The sequence below is a fragment of the Crocuta crocuta genome, unplaced genomic scaffold, assembly GCF_008692635.1.
Source record: "Crocuta crocuta isolate KB4526 unplaced genomic scaffold, BGI_CrCroc_1.0 scaffold352, whole genome shotgun sequence".
NCBI lineage: Eukaryota > Metazoa > Chordata > Mammalia > Carnivora > Hyaenidae > Crocuta > Crocuta crocuta.
This window is the reverse complement of record NW_027532169.1, coordinates 1,868,004-1,882,659: the sequence shown is the minus strand read 5'-3', so window position 1 is coordinate 1,882,659 and position 14,656 is coordinate 1,868,004. Positions and strand designations below refer to the sequence as shown.

Sequence of the window (14,656 nt, the reverse complement as noted above, 5' to 3'; positions counted from 1 at the left end):
AGCAGAAACTGGAACCCTTTGCCAGGGTTCTGGAGAATTTTATCCATATGTCCCTTCAGATTACTGTTAGTTTAGGGGCGCCTGGATGGCTCATCAGAAAAGCATGTGACTCTTGATCTCTGGGTCATGAGTTTGAGCCCATGCTGGGTGTAGAGATTCTTAAATAAATAAATAAAACTAAAACAAAAAATAAAGGGTTACCATTAGCTTTAAATGCTCTCTGTTTTCCGATTTGGTTTGCTGAGGCATTTACCCATGGAAGCCTGAAGGGTTGTGTGTAGGATTGGGAAAGGAAGGTTAGGTTAAGGCATGTAATTAGGATGGCTTCCAGGAAGAGATGAGATCTTCCTTTTTTTTTTTTTTTTCTGCCCATTCCTCTTCTCCAGCATCTGCCTGGACACGATCCTCCCCACCTAATAAGGCTTAAATGTCTTTAAGGAACCTGGCTCTAGGACATGGTCTTGTAGAGTTTATGAGTCAACAGCATTTGAATCATCAAACTCTCAGCCTTCACCCTAGATTTACTGAATCAGAGTTTGCATTTTAACAATTCCATCTAAGATTTGTTTGTACATAGAGGCTTTAGAAGCATTACTACTAGACCCCAACCACTTAAAGAAGGACCTTTGTAGATAACTCTATTGAACTCCTATTTAATGCATCCCTCCAAAAAAAAAAAAAAAAGAAGAAGAAGAAGAAGAAGAAGAAAATTAGTTGGCACCTACCTGGCTCAGACCGTAGAGCCTGTGACTCTTGATCTTAGGGTTGTAAATTCCAGCCCCACATTGGGTGTATGGATTACCTGAAAAGAAAATCTTAGGGGTGCCTGGCTGGCTTAGTCAGTAGAGGGTGCAACTCTTGATCTCAGGGTTGCGGGTACGAGCCCCACATTGGGCATAGAGATTACTTAAAGATAAAAGCTTTAAAAACAGAAACAAAAACAAAAACAAAATAACCCCCCCCCCCAAAAAAAAAAAACTAAAGTAAGCCTAGGTGGTTCAGTTGGTTAAGAGTTCAGTTCTTGGTTTTGGCTCAGGTCATGATCTCACAGTTTGTGAGTTTGAATCTCATGACAGGCTCCAAGCTGACAATGCAAAGCCTGCTTAGGATTCTCTCTCTTTCTCTCTCTCTGCACACAAATAAACTAAAAAAAAAAAACAAAAAAAAAACCAATAAGCTAAAAAAAGCAAATAAACTAAGAATAAGTATTAAAGAAAACTAAAATAAAATATTGGGGTGCCTGGGTGGCTCAAGTGTCCTACTCTTGATTTTGGCTCAGGTCATGATCCCAGGGTTGTGGGCACTGACGGTGGAGCCTGCTTAAGATTCTCTCTCTCTCCCTCTCCCCTGCTCATGCACTCTCATTGTCTCTAAAATAAAATTTAATTTTAAAAAAATCTAAAAAAAAAAAGAAAATTAGGAACCAACATCCATCNNNNTCCCACATCCTACCCATCAGTAAGACCTATGGGCTTAATCTTGAATATATATCCTATACTAACCATTTGTCTCTCTCTCCTTTGTCATCATCATCATCATCTCCTACTTGGATTAACAGTGTAGTCTCAATCAGATTTTCTGATTCCATTTAAAAAATTTGGCGGTGGAGGGGGGCACCTGGGTGTTTCAGTTGGTTGAGCGTCTTACTTTTGATTTGGGCTCAGGTCATGATCTTACAAGTCATGGGATCGAGCCCTACTTCAGACTCTGAGCTGAGCATGGAGCCTGCTTAAGGTTCTCTCTCTCTCTCTCTCTCTCTCTCTCTCTCTCTCTCTCCCTCCCTCTCTCTGCCCTTCTCCCTAGCTCAAACTCTCTTTCTCTTAAAAAACATCAACATATTAAAAATATTTTTAAGCTCCGTTAAAAAAATTTTTAATGTTTTATTTATTTTTGAGAGAGAGATAGAGACAGCGTGAGCAGGGGAGGGTCAGAGAGAGAGGGAGACACAGAATCCGAAGACAGGCTCCAGGCTTTGAGCTAGCTGTCAGCACAGAGCCTGACGCGGGGTTCGAACCCACAAACTGTGAGATCATGACCTAAGCCAAAGTCGGACGCTTAACCAACTGAGCCACCCAGGCACCCCTAAGTTCTGTTTTTTTTTTTAAAAGAAAGTTTATTTATTTTTGAGCGGGGGTGGGCAGAGAGAGAGGGGGACAGAGAATCTGAAGAGGGCTCTGTGCTAACAGAGAGCCTGATGTGGGGCTTGAACTCCCAAGCCTCAAGATCATGACCTGGACTGTAGTCAGATGCTTTCACCAACTGAGCCACTCAGGGACACTTTCTTTCCTCCTTCCCTCCGTCTCTCCCTCCTTCTCTTTCTCCCTTCCTTTCTTTCTCTCTTCCTCACTTTCTCTCTCTCTCTCTTTCTTTCTTTCTTTCTTATAATTAGGTAAGCTCTAGGCCCAACATGGGGCTCAAAACCATGATCCGAAGCTCAAGAGTCACATCCTCTACCTACTTTTAGAGGTACCCCTAAGCTTCTTTTTTTATTTTATTTTATTTTATTTTATTTTATTTTATTTTATTTTTTAAGTTTATTTATTTGGGGGGCAGAAGGGCAGAGAGGGAGGGAGAGACAGAGAGAACGAGAGAGAGACTGATGCAGGGCTGGAACTTACCAACCTATGAGATCATGATCTGAGCAGAAACCAAGAATCAGATGCTCAAACAACTGAGCCATCCAGGCACCCCTAAGCTTTCAGTTTTTTATTTTTATTCAAAAATTTTAAAGTTTATTTATTTGTTTTGAGAGAGAGAGAGAGAGGACACAAGTGTGGTAGAGGCAGAGAGAGGGAGAGAGAACTCCAAACAGGCCCTGCACTGTTAGTGCAGAGCCCAACACGGGGCTCAAACTTGAACTGTGAGTTCATGACCTGAGGCGAGATCAAGAGTTAGACCTTTATTGGACTAAACCACCCAGGCACCCCTCTAAGCCTTTATTTTTAAGTAATCTCTACATCCAACGTGAGGCTCAAACTCACAACCCCGAGATCGAGTTGCATGCTCTTCCAACTGAGCCATCCAAGGGCCCTTTTTTTTTTTTTAGTTTATTTACTTTTCTTAAGAATCTCTACACCCAACGTGTGGCTTGAACTCACCACCCTGAGATCAAGAGTTGCACACTCTTCTAAGTCAGCCAAGTGCCCCTTTAAACCTTTTTTTTTTTTTTAATTTTGAAATGACTATAGATTTATGGGAAATTGTAAGGTGCCTGGCTGGCTCAGTCAGTGGAGCATGGGACTGTTGATCTTAAGGTTGTGAGTTCAAGCCCCACATTGGGTATAGAGCTCACTTTAAAAAATAAATAAAATTTAAAAAGATTAAAAAAGAAAAGATTTATGGGAAGCTGCATAAACAAAGCAACCATAAACAAAAAACAAAAAACCAAACGAAACCAAAACAAAAAAACATGTACAAGGAAGTCCCATGTATCTTTCACCCAGCGTTCTCTAATGTTAACATCTTGCGTAACTATAGAACAATAACAAAACCAGGAAATCAACATCGCTATAATTCACAGAGTTTAGTCAGATCTCATCAGTTTCACATGCCTTCATTAGAGTGTGTGTATAGTTCTATGCAACTTTATTACATGTGTAGATTCATGTAACTGTCACCACAATCAAGAATCAAGATACAGGGGCACCTGGGTGTCTCAGTCGGTTAAGCAAGCGTCTGACTTCAGCTCAGTTCATGATCTCACGGTTCGTGGGTTCAAGCCCTGCGTCAGGCTCTGTGCTGACTGCCAGCTCAGAGCCTGGAGACTGCTTCAAATTCTGTATCTCCCTCTCTTTCTAACCCTCCCCTGCTCATGCTGTATCTCTCTCTCTCTCTCTCAGAAATAAAAACATTAAAAAGAATTGTTTTTAAAAGAATCAAGATACAGAACTAGTGCATCACTCTAAGATTCCCTTGTACCACCCCTTTAGGAATACACTCATGCCCTCTCTCCCACTCTGACTCCTAGACACCCCTAACGAATTCTCTATCTTTAGAATTTTGTGAATTCAAGAACCTTATATATTCACAATAATATAGTATATGACCTTTTGTGATTGGCTGTTTTTCACTTAGCATAATCTCTCATGAGATTTACCCAAATTGGTGTGTCAATAGTCCCCCCCATTTTTTTTAATTGAGTAGTGTTCCATGGTATGGATGGACTATAATTTGTTCAAGATTTCACTTGATGGACATTTGGGTTGTTTCCAGTTCTTGGCTATTACAAACAAAGCTGTTAGGAACATTTGAATACAGGATTTTGTGTAAACAGAACATAAATCTTTAATTTCTCTGGGATAAACACCCAAGCGTGCAATTATTGGGTCATACGTTAAGTGCCTAGGTAGTTTTATAAGAAACGGCCAAACTTTTCTAGACTGGCCATACCATTCTTTTTACATTCCCATCAGTAATATATGAGTAAGTCCAGGTCCTCCACCTCCTTGACAGTATTGGCACTATTTTTTTTTTTTTTCTATTTTAAAGTAAACTCTATTCCCTCTCGGGGCTCAAACTCACAGCCTCATCACAGTGATATAAAAAAGTCTCATGCTCTACCCACTGAGCCAATGGGCACTCTTACTATATTTTTATTTTTTAGCCATAGGTGTGTAGTGATATCTCATTGTGTGTTTTTTAAAAATGTTTTTTATTTACTTCAGAGAGAGAGAGAGAGACAGCATGAGCAGGGGAGGGTCAGAGAGAAAGAGGGAGACACAGAATCTGAAGCAGGCTCCAGGCTCTGAGTTGTCAGCACAGAGCCCGACTCAGGGCTCGAACCCACGGACCGCAAGATCATGACTGGAGCCGAAGTCAGACACTTTAATCGATTGAGCCACCTAGGCGCCCCTCATTGTGGTTTTAATTTAAAGTTTATTTATTCATTCTCAGACAGAGAGAGAGAATACCAAGCAGGCTTTTCACTATCAATGAGAGGCGTATGTGGAGCTGGAACTCACCTGCCTAAGACCAAGACTTGAGTCTGCGTCTGAATCAAGAGTTTGAAGCTCAATGGACTGAGCCACCCAGGCGCCCCTCCAATGGCATTTTCCATCACTGTCTGCACACTGTGATACTCTGCTGTCAGATAATCACCAGACTTGTAACCTCACTTCATGCAGCTCTATTCCACTGTCGCTTCCTCAGAGACAATTTTCCCAACCAGCCTTTTAGGGTAGTCCTCGCCATCTTTCTCCCTTGCCCTACTTTTTCTTTACAGCGCTAACATAATGCAAAGTATTACACATCAATTTGCTCATTTGTTTATTCCTTGTTCCCCACTCCCTACCCTACCAGAAGCTCCAAAAGAGTTTACTGCTATGCCCCCAGGCTGTGGAATAGTGCCTGGCACATAGTAGGTACTCAATAATGCAGTGCTTGATGGGCTGGAAAGAATGAGTAAAGCGAGAAAGACGCGGCTCCTTCTAGGTCAAGCGTCCGTTCAGACTTCAGGCAAAGTGGGAGCGCCACCTCTCGGGAAGCCAATTTACTCCTGAACGAAGGAAATGAGTCATAGACTCTTGAAGAAGAAGGAAAAAAAAAAAAAAGGCAGCGTGCCGGAAGAGCAAGAAAACGCAGTGCCGGAAGTTAAACGTCGGAACGTTGCTCCTTAGAATGACACCCGACTCCCAAGCGGAAGCGTGGGCGAGCGGTGTTCTGCCAAACGGACTCCCCGGAAGCCGATCCCGGAAGAAGCGTTCCGCGCCTGCCCGCGCCAAGAACCCCGTGGGGCCGGGGCGTGTTTCGGGTGCCGGCTGTCCCAGACGGAGTTGCAGCTCGAGCATCTGGAGGGGTAAGATGGGTTTGGGGGCCTGAGAGGAAGGGGAGAGCGGCGGGGCCTGAGGACGGGGAGGCCAAGGGGTCGGATGAGTTCCGCTCCGAGAGGTGGCTAGAGGGATGGAGGGAAGGGCGGGGCAGAGCCGGGGGACCCGTGCAGACCTGTCAGCGCAGGTCCCACGCCACGTGAACTCGCCTTTGTCCGAGGCTGCCTTACCCATCGGGCCGCGACGACCGGGGTTGTGCCTTATTTGTCTCTGTCGCTTGCAGTGCTGGGCACGGAGTTGGGGCTTAGTAGGTTCTTTCTGAATGAATGAATGATAGGGGTGTGTGTGTCTGGGTTGGTATGGAAGACATTTGTACGTATACACGGTATGGGTATAGGGACACTTTGTGGCTCTTTAGCCCCGTTTTCTCCTGGGGAATCTCGGCCTGTCTCGAGCTTCCATTGGGAGTTCTCCGCCAGCCCTTGGGCTTTGTCTCTTTTTCTCGGAGGTGCAGGGTGATTACCACTTAAGATGTTTTCTTTGCTCTTTTTGAGTGCTAGGCCAGGAGGCTAGGTGCCAGGGACAGACACAGGAGTAAACCGCCCTTGTATACAGGCCGCAGACCAGTGGGGAGACAGACCCACAGACAGAAAATTCCAATATATTAAGGGGATGTAATCAGGTTAAAGTACAGGAAGAGAGAGCCAGGAGGTGGTTTGGCGATCCACGTTAGGGTTTGCCATTCAAGGTCAGGGGCCTCCTGCATTCTCATCCTGTGGAGGCAGAGCAGGTCCTGAGCCCAGACTTCTCTGAAAAAGGCAAGGTCTGGGCTAGACATTCTCTAGGCTTCTTTCCTGCATGAAGTCCCAGCTCACATAGTACTAATGGCTCTGGTTCTCCCAGGATCCCTCTTTTATTGGTTTGTCAGAATCTTCAGGACGTCTTATGATGTAGCATAAATTGCATCGGGTTGGGAAGTGGGGAATTTGGCCCTCATTCCGGTGCTCTAGATTTGTTTTCTCATTCTTGAAATGAAGGGGATTCTAACAAAATAATCTCTAAAACCCCTTTCAGTTCCAAAACCATGACTGTGGTAGTAGATCAGACTGTTTCATTCTGCTTTTTACCTGACGCTGCTTGATCACTGTGGCTCCTTTCTCAGGATTATTCACAAAATGTCTTCTTCTTCTTTTTTTTTTTTAACCTCGCCTACCTTAGTTTTGCTACAGTGTTGGGTACAAAATAGATGCTTAATGGAAGCTTGTTAAGTCAAATGCGATAGAAATCACAGTCCCCGCCTCTCACCCTTCCCCGTCCTGGGATATCAGTTCAGAGATAAGGGGACTGAGGAGGAATTAGATTTTTGTTTTTGCTTTTTTTCCCTCTCTCTTAGGGAAGATTCTTTTTTTCCTTTAGGTACTTTATTATTTTTTTAGCAAATTGTCTTTCTATTTTTATGTTTCTTTTCTTTTTTCTTTTTTTGTAAACATGTATTTATTTTTGAAAGACCGAGAGAGACAGAGTACTAGTGGGGGAAGGGTAGAGAGAGAGAGAGAGAGAGGGAGACACAGAATCCGAAGCAGACTTCAGGCTCTGAGCTGTCAGCCCAGAGACCGATACGGGGCTCAAACCCACGAACTGTGAGATTATGACATGAGCTGAAGTCGAACGCTTAACTGACTGAGCAACCCAGGAGCCCTAGTTTATTTTATTTTTGAGAGAGACAGAGTACAAGTGAGGGGGGGGCAGAGAGAGAAGAGAGACAGAATCCGAAGCAGGCTCCAGGCTCTGAAGCTGTCAGCACAGAGCCTGACGTGAGGCTTGAACTCTCGAACTGTGAGGTCATCATCACCTGAGCCAAAGTCAACTAGCTGAGTCACCCAGGCTCCTCTCTCTCTCTCTTTTTTTTTTTAAGTTTATTTTGAGAGAGACAGAGTGCAAGTGGGAGGAGGAGCAGAGAGAGAGGGAGAATCCCAAGCAGGCTCCACGTGGTCATCAGAGAGCCCGATGTGGGGCTCGAACTCATGAAACTGAAATCAAGAGTCAGACACTTAACTGACTGAGCACCCAGGCGCTCCCTTTAGGAACAGTTTTTATACATGTGCTCTTCTAGAGTGTTTTCAGAGCAGCACTTAGGAACACATTCATACTCTGCAGTAGCACAATCCTTATTGGTGTGTACAACTTCCATTGTTAGGAATGGTGTTTGTACATAATATCTTTAAAATGTGTCTTAAAAGTAGCCCTGTGTGGTAAACACTAGGAGCTGGGTTTTTACCAGAGAGACTTTTGGAGTGGGAGTGACGGATATAAACCAGCTTTATGGGGTAATCCGCTTGAGAAGGATAATGGTGCAGGCAGGATATTCAGCGCTGTTTCATCTTCGCGGCTGTCCGTCCTCAGGACCATGGCCAACAGCGAACGCACCTTCATTGCCATCAAGCCTGATGGGGTCCAGCGCAGCCTCGTGGGAGAGATCATCAAGCGTTTTGAGCAAAAGGGGTTCCGCCTCGTTGCTATGAAATTAAATCAGGTAAGTGGTCTTTTTTTCTCCATAGTTCTGTTCTGTTGGAGTCCAGGGGAACGTTGCACGTGAGCCTCTCGGTTTCTCCCCTCCCCTCCTTTTTAGTCTTCCCCACGATTGGACGACAGGGTGAACACAGATGTCCTGAAACCTGGAAACAACTCGGTGGCTAGCGTTGTGGCCGGCCTGCAACAAACCAGTTACCATGGCTTTTGGAGATCCACTCTCTCCCTTTTCCCTTAAGCAATGCAGGGTTCCGTTTGTCACCCAGCACTGTGATCTCTGACTCAAAGCCCCTGGGCGCATTTGAGCTCCTGGTTGGAGCTTCCTGAACAGATTATTTCAGAGAGCTTCTCCCCTCCCCCACCTCCCTGTCTGAGGCACGTGGTTTATCAGCAAGGAAATCTTTCTGTCCTTATTTAGTGTGTAGCATATATTAGGCACCATCGGGGGATGTTGGGGGGAAATCTGAGGTTTTGCCCTTGGGGAAGCCCACTCGAAAACTGTAGAGACCACACACACTTGCAAGACGCCTGCCGAACAGTATTTTTAAAAAATGAAAAGGATTAATTGGCCAAGAACCCTTGTTTAGACAGGATTCAAATCTCAAAGCACATAAATTAGGGGACAGTCTTTTTTTCTATCACTAGGGTCATCTTTGGATTCTGCTGGGGCATTTTACATTTAGGTTGGTTTGCAACTTAGTTCCTGTGTGATGTTTTGGGAAAACTGCTTTAGTATTGTGTGTGNGCTGGTTAGACGGGTGTTAATGCAGAGGGAGGCATGTGATGGAATGGCCTGCGCCGGGTATTGGGTCAGCACTGCTTTCTAGACAGTCTGTGTCTTAAATTAGGTTTTGAAGGTAAAGCGTAATGAACGGTGTTGTGGATCAGGCACTGACCTTGGGCTGGACACGCGTGCTTCCTTTAGCCCTCAGGACCGCCCAGAGGCCTACTTATCTCTGTAGTTGGAACCTGGGGCCTGGAGAGGTTAAGTAATGAATTGGAAGACAAGAAGCCAGTGATGCTCCGGGGAGGATTTTAACCCACATCTCTCTGACTCCTAAGTGTGCATTTTTTTCTGTGACACCAAGTTCCTATCAAGGGCGTGGGCTTGGTGAAGACTGGAGGGAGGGTTGGCTGCCTTGAGTCAGGGTTTTTTACGGGTGATGGGGAGGAGGGAAAACTTGATGTCCCCCTCCTCCAGAAAAAATGCTGTCATCTGTTGTGCAGATTAAAGATAATCAGCACCGATTGCTAGAATTAAGAGAGTCATCCGGTAAGGGAAGGTCAAGTCCCTGTGTGTCAGGAGGCCGCCACTACCAGTCTTGGATTTGGTCTGGGGGGTGGGGGGTGGGAGAGGGTGATCTGCTAACGTGAATGATCACGTGCTGTGTGATCCTACATTGGCAAGTCAGCAGCAGCCGGGGCTGAACGGGAGGACGTTCTGGATGTGCTTTTTTGGCAGCAGATCCCCATGCCTGCGAGTATAGCCCCGTGTGCCCTCCACAGCGCGGCACCGCAGAACTGGGGGCACCAAAGGTCCTTCTGGACCCTGAACACGCGTGTGTGCGGTGGCGAAGAGGGAACACAGCCGAGCCAGTCGGGAGTGCTAAGCGGGTGGTTTGGTCTCCAGCTAACTTGATTTGGTCCCACATACCGGCCTTGCAGTGTGACAGTTTCTAGTTCCTTCTTCAGCGAAGTTACTTATTGCTAGATGTCATGTTCTTTTTTAAAAGTTTTATTTATTTATTTTGAGAGAGACAGAGACAGTACAGGCAGGGGAGGGGCAGAGAGAGAGGGAGAGAAAGAGAAAGAATCCCAAGCAGGCTCCATGCTGCCAGTGCAGAGCCCAACACAGGGCTCAGACCCATGAAACCACAAGATCGTGACCTGAGCCAATACCAGCAGTCAGACGCTCCCCTATCTGAGCCACCCAGGTGCCCCACATGTCATGTTCTTTTGAGTGGTTTGTGTGGAAATTGCATAGTTACCACACCCGGCCTTCATCTTCTGAATGAATGTGAAGTATCCCTGAGAAGTGGCCTGATTCACTTTGCTTCCCATCGAATGCCAAGACCCCTCTCCCCAACCCCACTTCCTTTTCATGTGTTAGTTGAGGCTTGCTCTCAATGAATGGAAATTCATTGTATTGTTAGTTTTCCTGTCTGGAGTGGGATGGCTGGATTTAATTCTAATATTCTGTGGTTCTTTTTCGATCAATCAAGGCCAGTCGAGGGGAAATTGGTACAAAGCTGACACACTTTTAGTCTCTGGCACTGCTCCCCTCTGAGAGTGTTGGGAATGGATTGGGTTGTAACCGAATCAGTGAGCTAAGAGCTCACATTTCATTTATTTTTAGATTTTCTTTAATCTTTATTTTTGAGAGAGAGAGAGAGAGGCAGAGTGAGAGTGGGGAAGGGACAGAGAGAGAGAGGGAGACACAGAATCTGAAGCAGACTCCAGGCTCTGAGCTGTCAGCACAGAGGCTGACGTGGGGCTTGAACTTACAAAGCGTGAGATCATGACCTGAGCCGGAGTCCTCCGTTTAACCGACTGAGCCTCCCGGGCACCCCTAAGGCTCACATTTCAAACAGCAGTGAATGGGCAATAACTAGATGGCTGATTCTTAGATAGTCTGCGGGCCAATTCTCATTCTCTGTCCCGTGACTTAGGCTTCCGAAGACCTTCTCAAGGAACACTACATTGACCTGAAGGACCGTCCGTTCTTTGCCGGCCTGGTGAAGTACATGCAGTCGGGGCCTGTGGTTGCCATGGTGAGTACGCAGGTGTGAGGGTGTTGATGTGAATAAGTCAGTTGGGGGCCAAGAGGGTGTGTTGCGATTCCTGCCTCTGATGCCAAGTCCTCACTTAATACCGAGGGAGTGGGTGCCGGGACGGCTGGGAGGCTTGGACCGTTAGGGTGTGAGTTTGCTTTCCGACCCACCAAAGACAAAATACATTTGTTTGCTGAACTGAAGACTCAGAGCGACTCAAAGCTGAGAGTGATCAGGAGCATCTGCCTGATTCTACGCTTCTGGAGGGCAGGCACCTTGTCTCTTGCTTATTGCAGTAATTCTCACTGTGCCACACTTTCTTCTAGACACTGGGGGTCCAGTCATGAGTGAGACAGCATAGGTACTTACTTTCATAGCTTTCCTTGCCTACACATCTTGAAGGGGAAGATGGGCAGGTAATGAAGAAATACATACATATCTTAGCTAGTGCTCAGTGATTTGCACAGAAATGAAATAGGGTGCTGTGACAAGTGACCACTTTAGATTGGGTAGTCAAGGGACGTGCTTTTCAGGCTGAGATCTGAGAAGAAGGAGCCAGACGCACACAAAATCACACTGAACTGCGTTCTTAGCCGGAACGCAGCCTGTGCAGAGGGCCTGGGCTTTTGAAGCACAGAAAGAGAGTTGGAGCAGCTGAGGCCTGGTGGGTAAGAGAGAAGGTCAGATGACATGAGCTCAGAGATGAGCTCAGAGGGCAGGGGCCAGGTCGGGTGGGGCTGTGCTGGCCTCGAACTTCACGGGCTCTGGGGCGCATGCCGTGGGAGGTGTTACGCTGGGCATTTTTAAAGACTGCTCTTCTCAGAATGGGTGGTGGAAAGGCAGGAGTGGAGGCAGGGACACCCGCCTCTTATGTTGGGAGTAAGTAGATGCTCTGTGAACATCTCTTCAGTGTTAAGGGGGCTTTTGTTTTGTTTTGCTTTGTTTTTTTGAATGAATAATTTTCAGATTTTCTGCTGAGAGTGGTTTTCTTCCTTGACCATGTGTTCTTTTCTCCTCGGAGGTCTGGGAGGGGCTGAATGTGGTGAAGACGGGCCGGGTGATGCTCGGGGAGACCAACCCTGCGGACTCCAAGCCCGGCACCATCCGTGGAGACTTCTGCATCCAAGTTGGCAGGTGCGAGTCGCTGCTTTTTGCCTCCTTCCAAAATCTGAGTTAGGTGACATGAGAATTCGGGTTCCTCCTGTGCCCGGCTGGCTCAGTAGGTGGAACATGTGACTCTCGACCTTGGGGTTGTAAATTGGAGCCCCATGTTGGGTGTAGAGATTACTTTTTTTAAAAATCTCTTAAAAAAAGCGGGGGTGGGCACCTGGGTGGCTCAGTCGGTTACGTGTCCAACCCTTGATCTCACAGCTGGGGAGTTCAGGCTCCGTGTCGGATATTGCCCTGGGCATGAAGCCTACTTAGAAATGAAAAATAAAGAAAAGAATTTGGGTTCCTGAGTCTGGGATGGACATGATGCCATATGCAGTTGAATTTAAGATCGGTTCATTGTGTTTCTCCCTCTGAATTTGGTGTCTGGCTTAGCGAGCGCTCTGCCGCAGGCCACTGGCATCGCTATGGTTGTGCCTCTCTCGAGACGGTGGGGCCCGGTTCAGCACACTCCGTGGCCCACACTCTGTTGCCCGGAGCTAGCTTACATGGAGCTTTGGCTCTTTCTGCTGCGGTGGCAGTAATGTGGCCCTCTCGTCCCCCTCTTCCCCCCACCCCCAGGAACATTATCCACGGCAGCGACTCCGTGGAAAGTGCAGAGAAGGAAATCGGCTTGTGGTTTCGGCCTGAGGAGCTGGTGGATTACANAGCTCCAGCAAAGCCTTTTCTTTTTGAGACCTTCCTTATACTCCGGAGGGGAACTACTGGAGCTGGGAGTGCTCCCTGTACAGTATTCTGTGCTACCATCGGATTAAAATGTTTCACCCCAACACAGGATCGCGGAGCTGGTTACTTGGCATCGCCCTATTGCTTTGTATTCTTTTTCCTTTCCTTGTACTCTGGATAACTGAGCTAACAGGGTAAATACTGTAGAAATTGTGTTTTTTGGCCTGAGGGCTCTCTCTCACACACACACACATGCACACTCACCCCCCCCACCCCTGCCTGCCCCTCTCTTCATCCATTTTTGGCACTGAGCCAGTCAGCAGCCACCCAGGAAGGGTCTGCTGGAATCTGCAGAGGATTCATTGGAAATAAAACCCTTTCTGCTCTTGAGAAGCTCTCAGGGACTCTGTGGACAGGGGAGTGTGAGAAGTGGTAACCGCTGCGTAACAGGAAAGCTGTGTGGACAGTGGGCCTGGGCCCCTGGGATGACCTTAAAAGAAGCCAGTGGTGGGTGTCTGGGGGGCTCAGTCAGTTAGGCGCCCGACTCTTGGTCTCGGCTCAGGTCATGATCTTATGGTTTATTAGTTCAAGCCCTGCATGGGGCTCTGTGCTGATACTGTGGAGCCTGCTTGGGATTCTGTCTCTCCTCTCGGCCCCTCACCCGCGAGTGTGCACACGCACGAGCTCACTCTTAAATAAATAAAACTTTTAAAAAAACGGTAAAATCTTGTAAGTGGCTTTGATTTGTTAGGGTACTGATTGCTTTAACGGGCAAGCTGGAAATTTTACTTACCTTTTTCCTTTAATATTTAAAGTTTTTTTTTTTTGTCTTAGAGAGAGACAGGATCCCAAACTGGCTCTTGGACTGTCAGCACAGAGCCCGAATGGGGGCTCGAACTCACGAACTGTGAGATCACAATCAGAGCTGAGACCAAGAGCCAACGCTTCACCGACTGAGCCACCCAGGCACCCTGAGATTTACTTACCTTTTATTTAAAAGTCTAAACTAGAAACCAAATGTACAGCACTTTGACTCTCGTCCCCAATACTGTATGTTTGTTTGAAATTTGCTAGGAGGGTAGAGCGTATGTGTGCTCCCCACACAAAAATAAAAACGGCAACCATGTGAAGTGATCGATCTTTTCGTTAGCGTCATTGTGGTGATCATTTCACAGTACATGTAAATCGAAAAGCCAAGTTGTATACCTGAGTGCCATCTGTCAGTTATTCCTCAGTGAAGCTGTAGGAACCCGGACAGTTCCAAGTAGCTAAGTAGAGGTAGTTGGGGGGGGGGGGTTCTGAGCCTTGAGGTCATCTGGTGGCGCATTTCCTTCTAACCAGTGTAGCGTGGGTTACCACCCGTGTGCCTAACAGCAGTAGGGAAGGGGACTGGAGCGTTCTTTCAAGGGTGTAGCCCTGCATTCGCCTTTTTATGTGGGCTGCCTCGTGCCTGGATAGTACTCAGGAGTTCNTTCCTTGTGCACCGGGCTTGGGGGGGGAGGGGAGGGGAGGGGAGCTGGGATGGAGGCTTCCTTGTCCTCCCGGCTTTACTGGGGTGTACCTGACCCAGCAGAGATGATTTACAGTGTGCAATGAGAGTTGGCCTGTGCATGCTTAATGGAAGGATTTCCTCTAAGAGGGACTACCTTTGTTTTTGGCCGGCTGAGGACCAGATGCATTTCTATTTCACACAAAGCCTGGCCTGCTTGTTTTGGGGGGAGAGAGATGAAGTGAGAGAGAGAGGCCAGCACCTCT

The 14,656-nt window shown here is 46.9% G+C and overlaps 1 protein-coding gene across 2 annotated transcripts; it reads left to right on the top strand.

Moving 5' to 3' along the window:
* Nucleotides 1-5,681: 5,681 nt before the first annotated feature.
* Nucleotides 5,682-14,039, top strand: LOC144242040 (nucleoside diphosphate kinase A). 2 transcript variants are annotated; one of them, XM_077776795.1, is made up of 5 exons: nucleotides 5,682-5,794; nucleotides 8,169-8,298; nucleotides 10,964-11,065; nucleotides 12,087-12,199; nucleotides 12,797-14,039. In XM_077776795.1, the coding sequence occupies exons 2-5, from the start codon at nucleotides 8,173-8,175 to the stop codon at nucleotides 13,080-13,082; spliced, it is 627 nt and encodes a 208-aa protein (XP_077632921.1). In that variant the 5' UTR covers nucleotides 5,682-5,794; nucleotides 8,169-8,172; the 3' UTR covers nucleotides 13,083-14,039. The 2 variants fall into 2 exon arrangements, with proteins under 2 accessions (XP_077632921.1, XP_077632922.1); XM_077776796.1 differs by lacking the exon at nucleotides 5,682-5,794 and adding an exon at nucleotides 5,927-6,072.
* The last annotated feature ends 617 nt before the right edge of the window (nucleotides 14,040-14,656 follow it).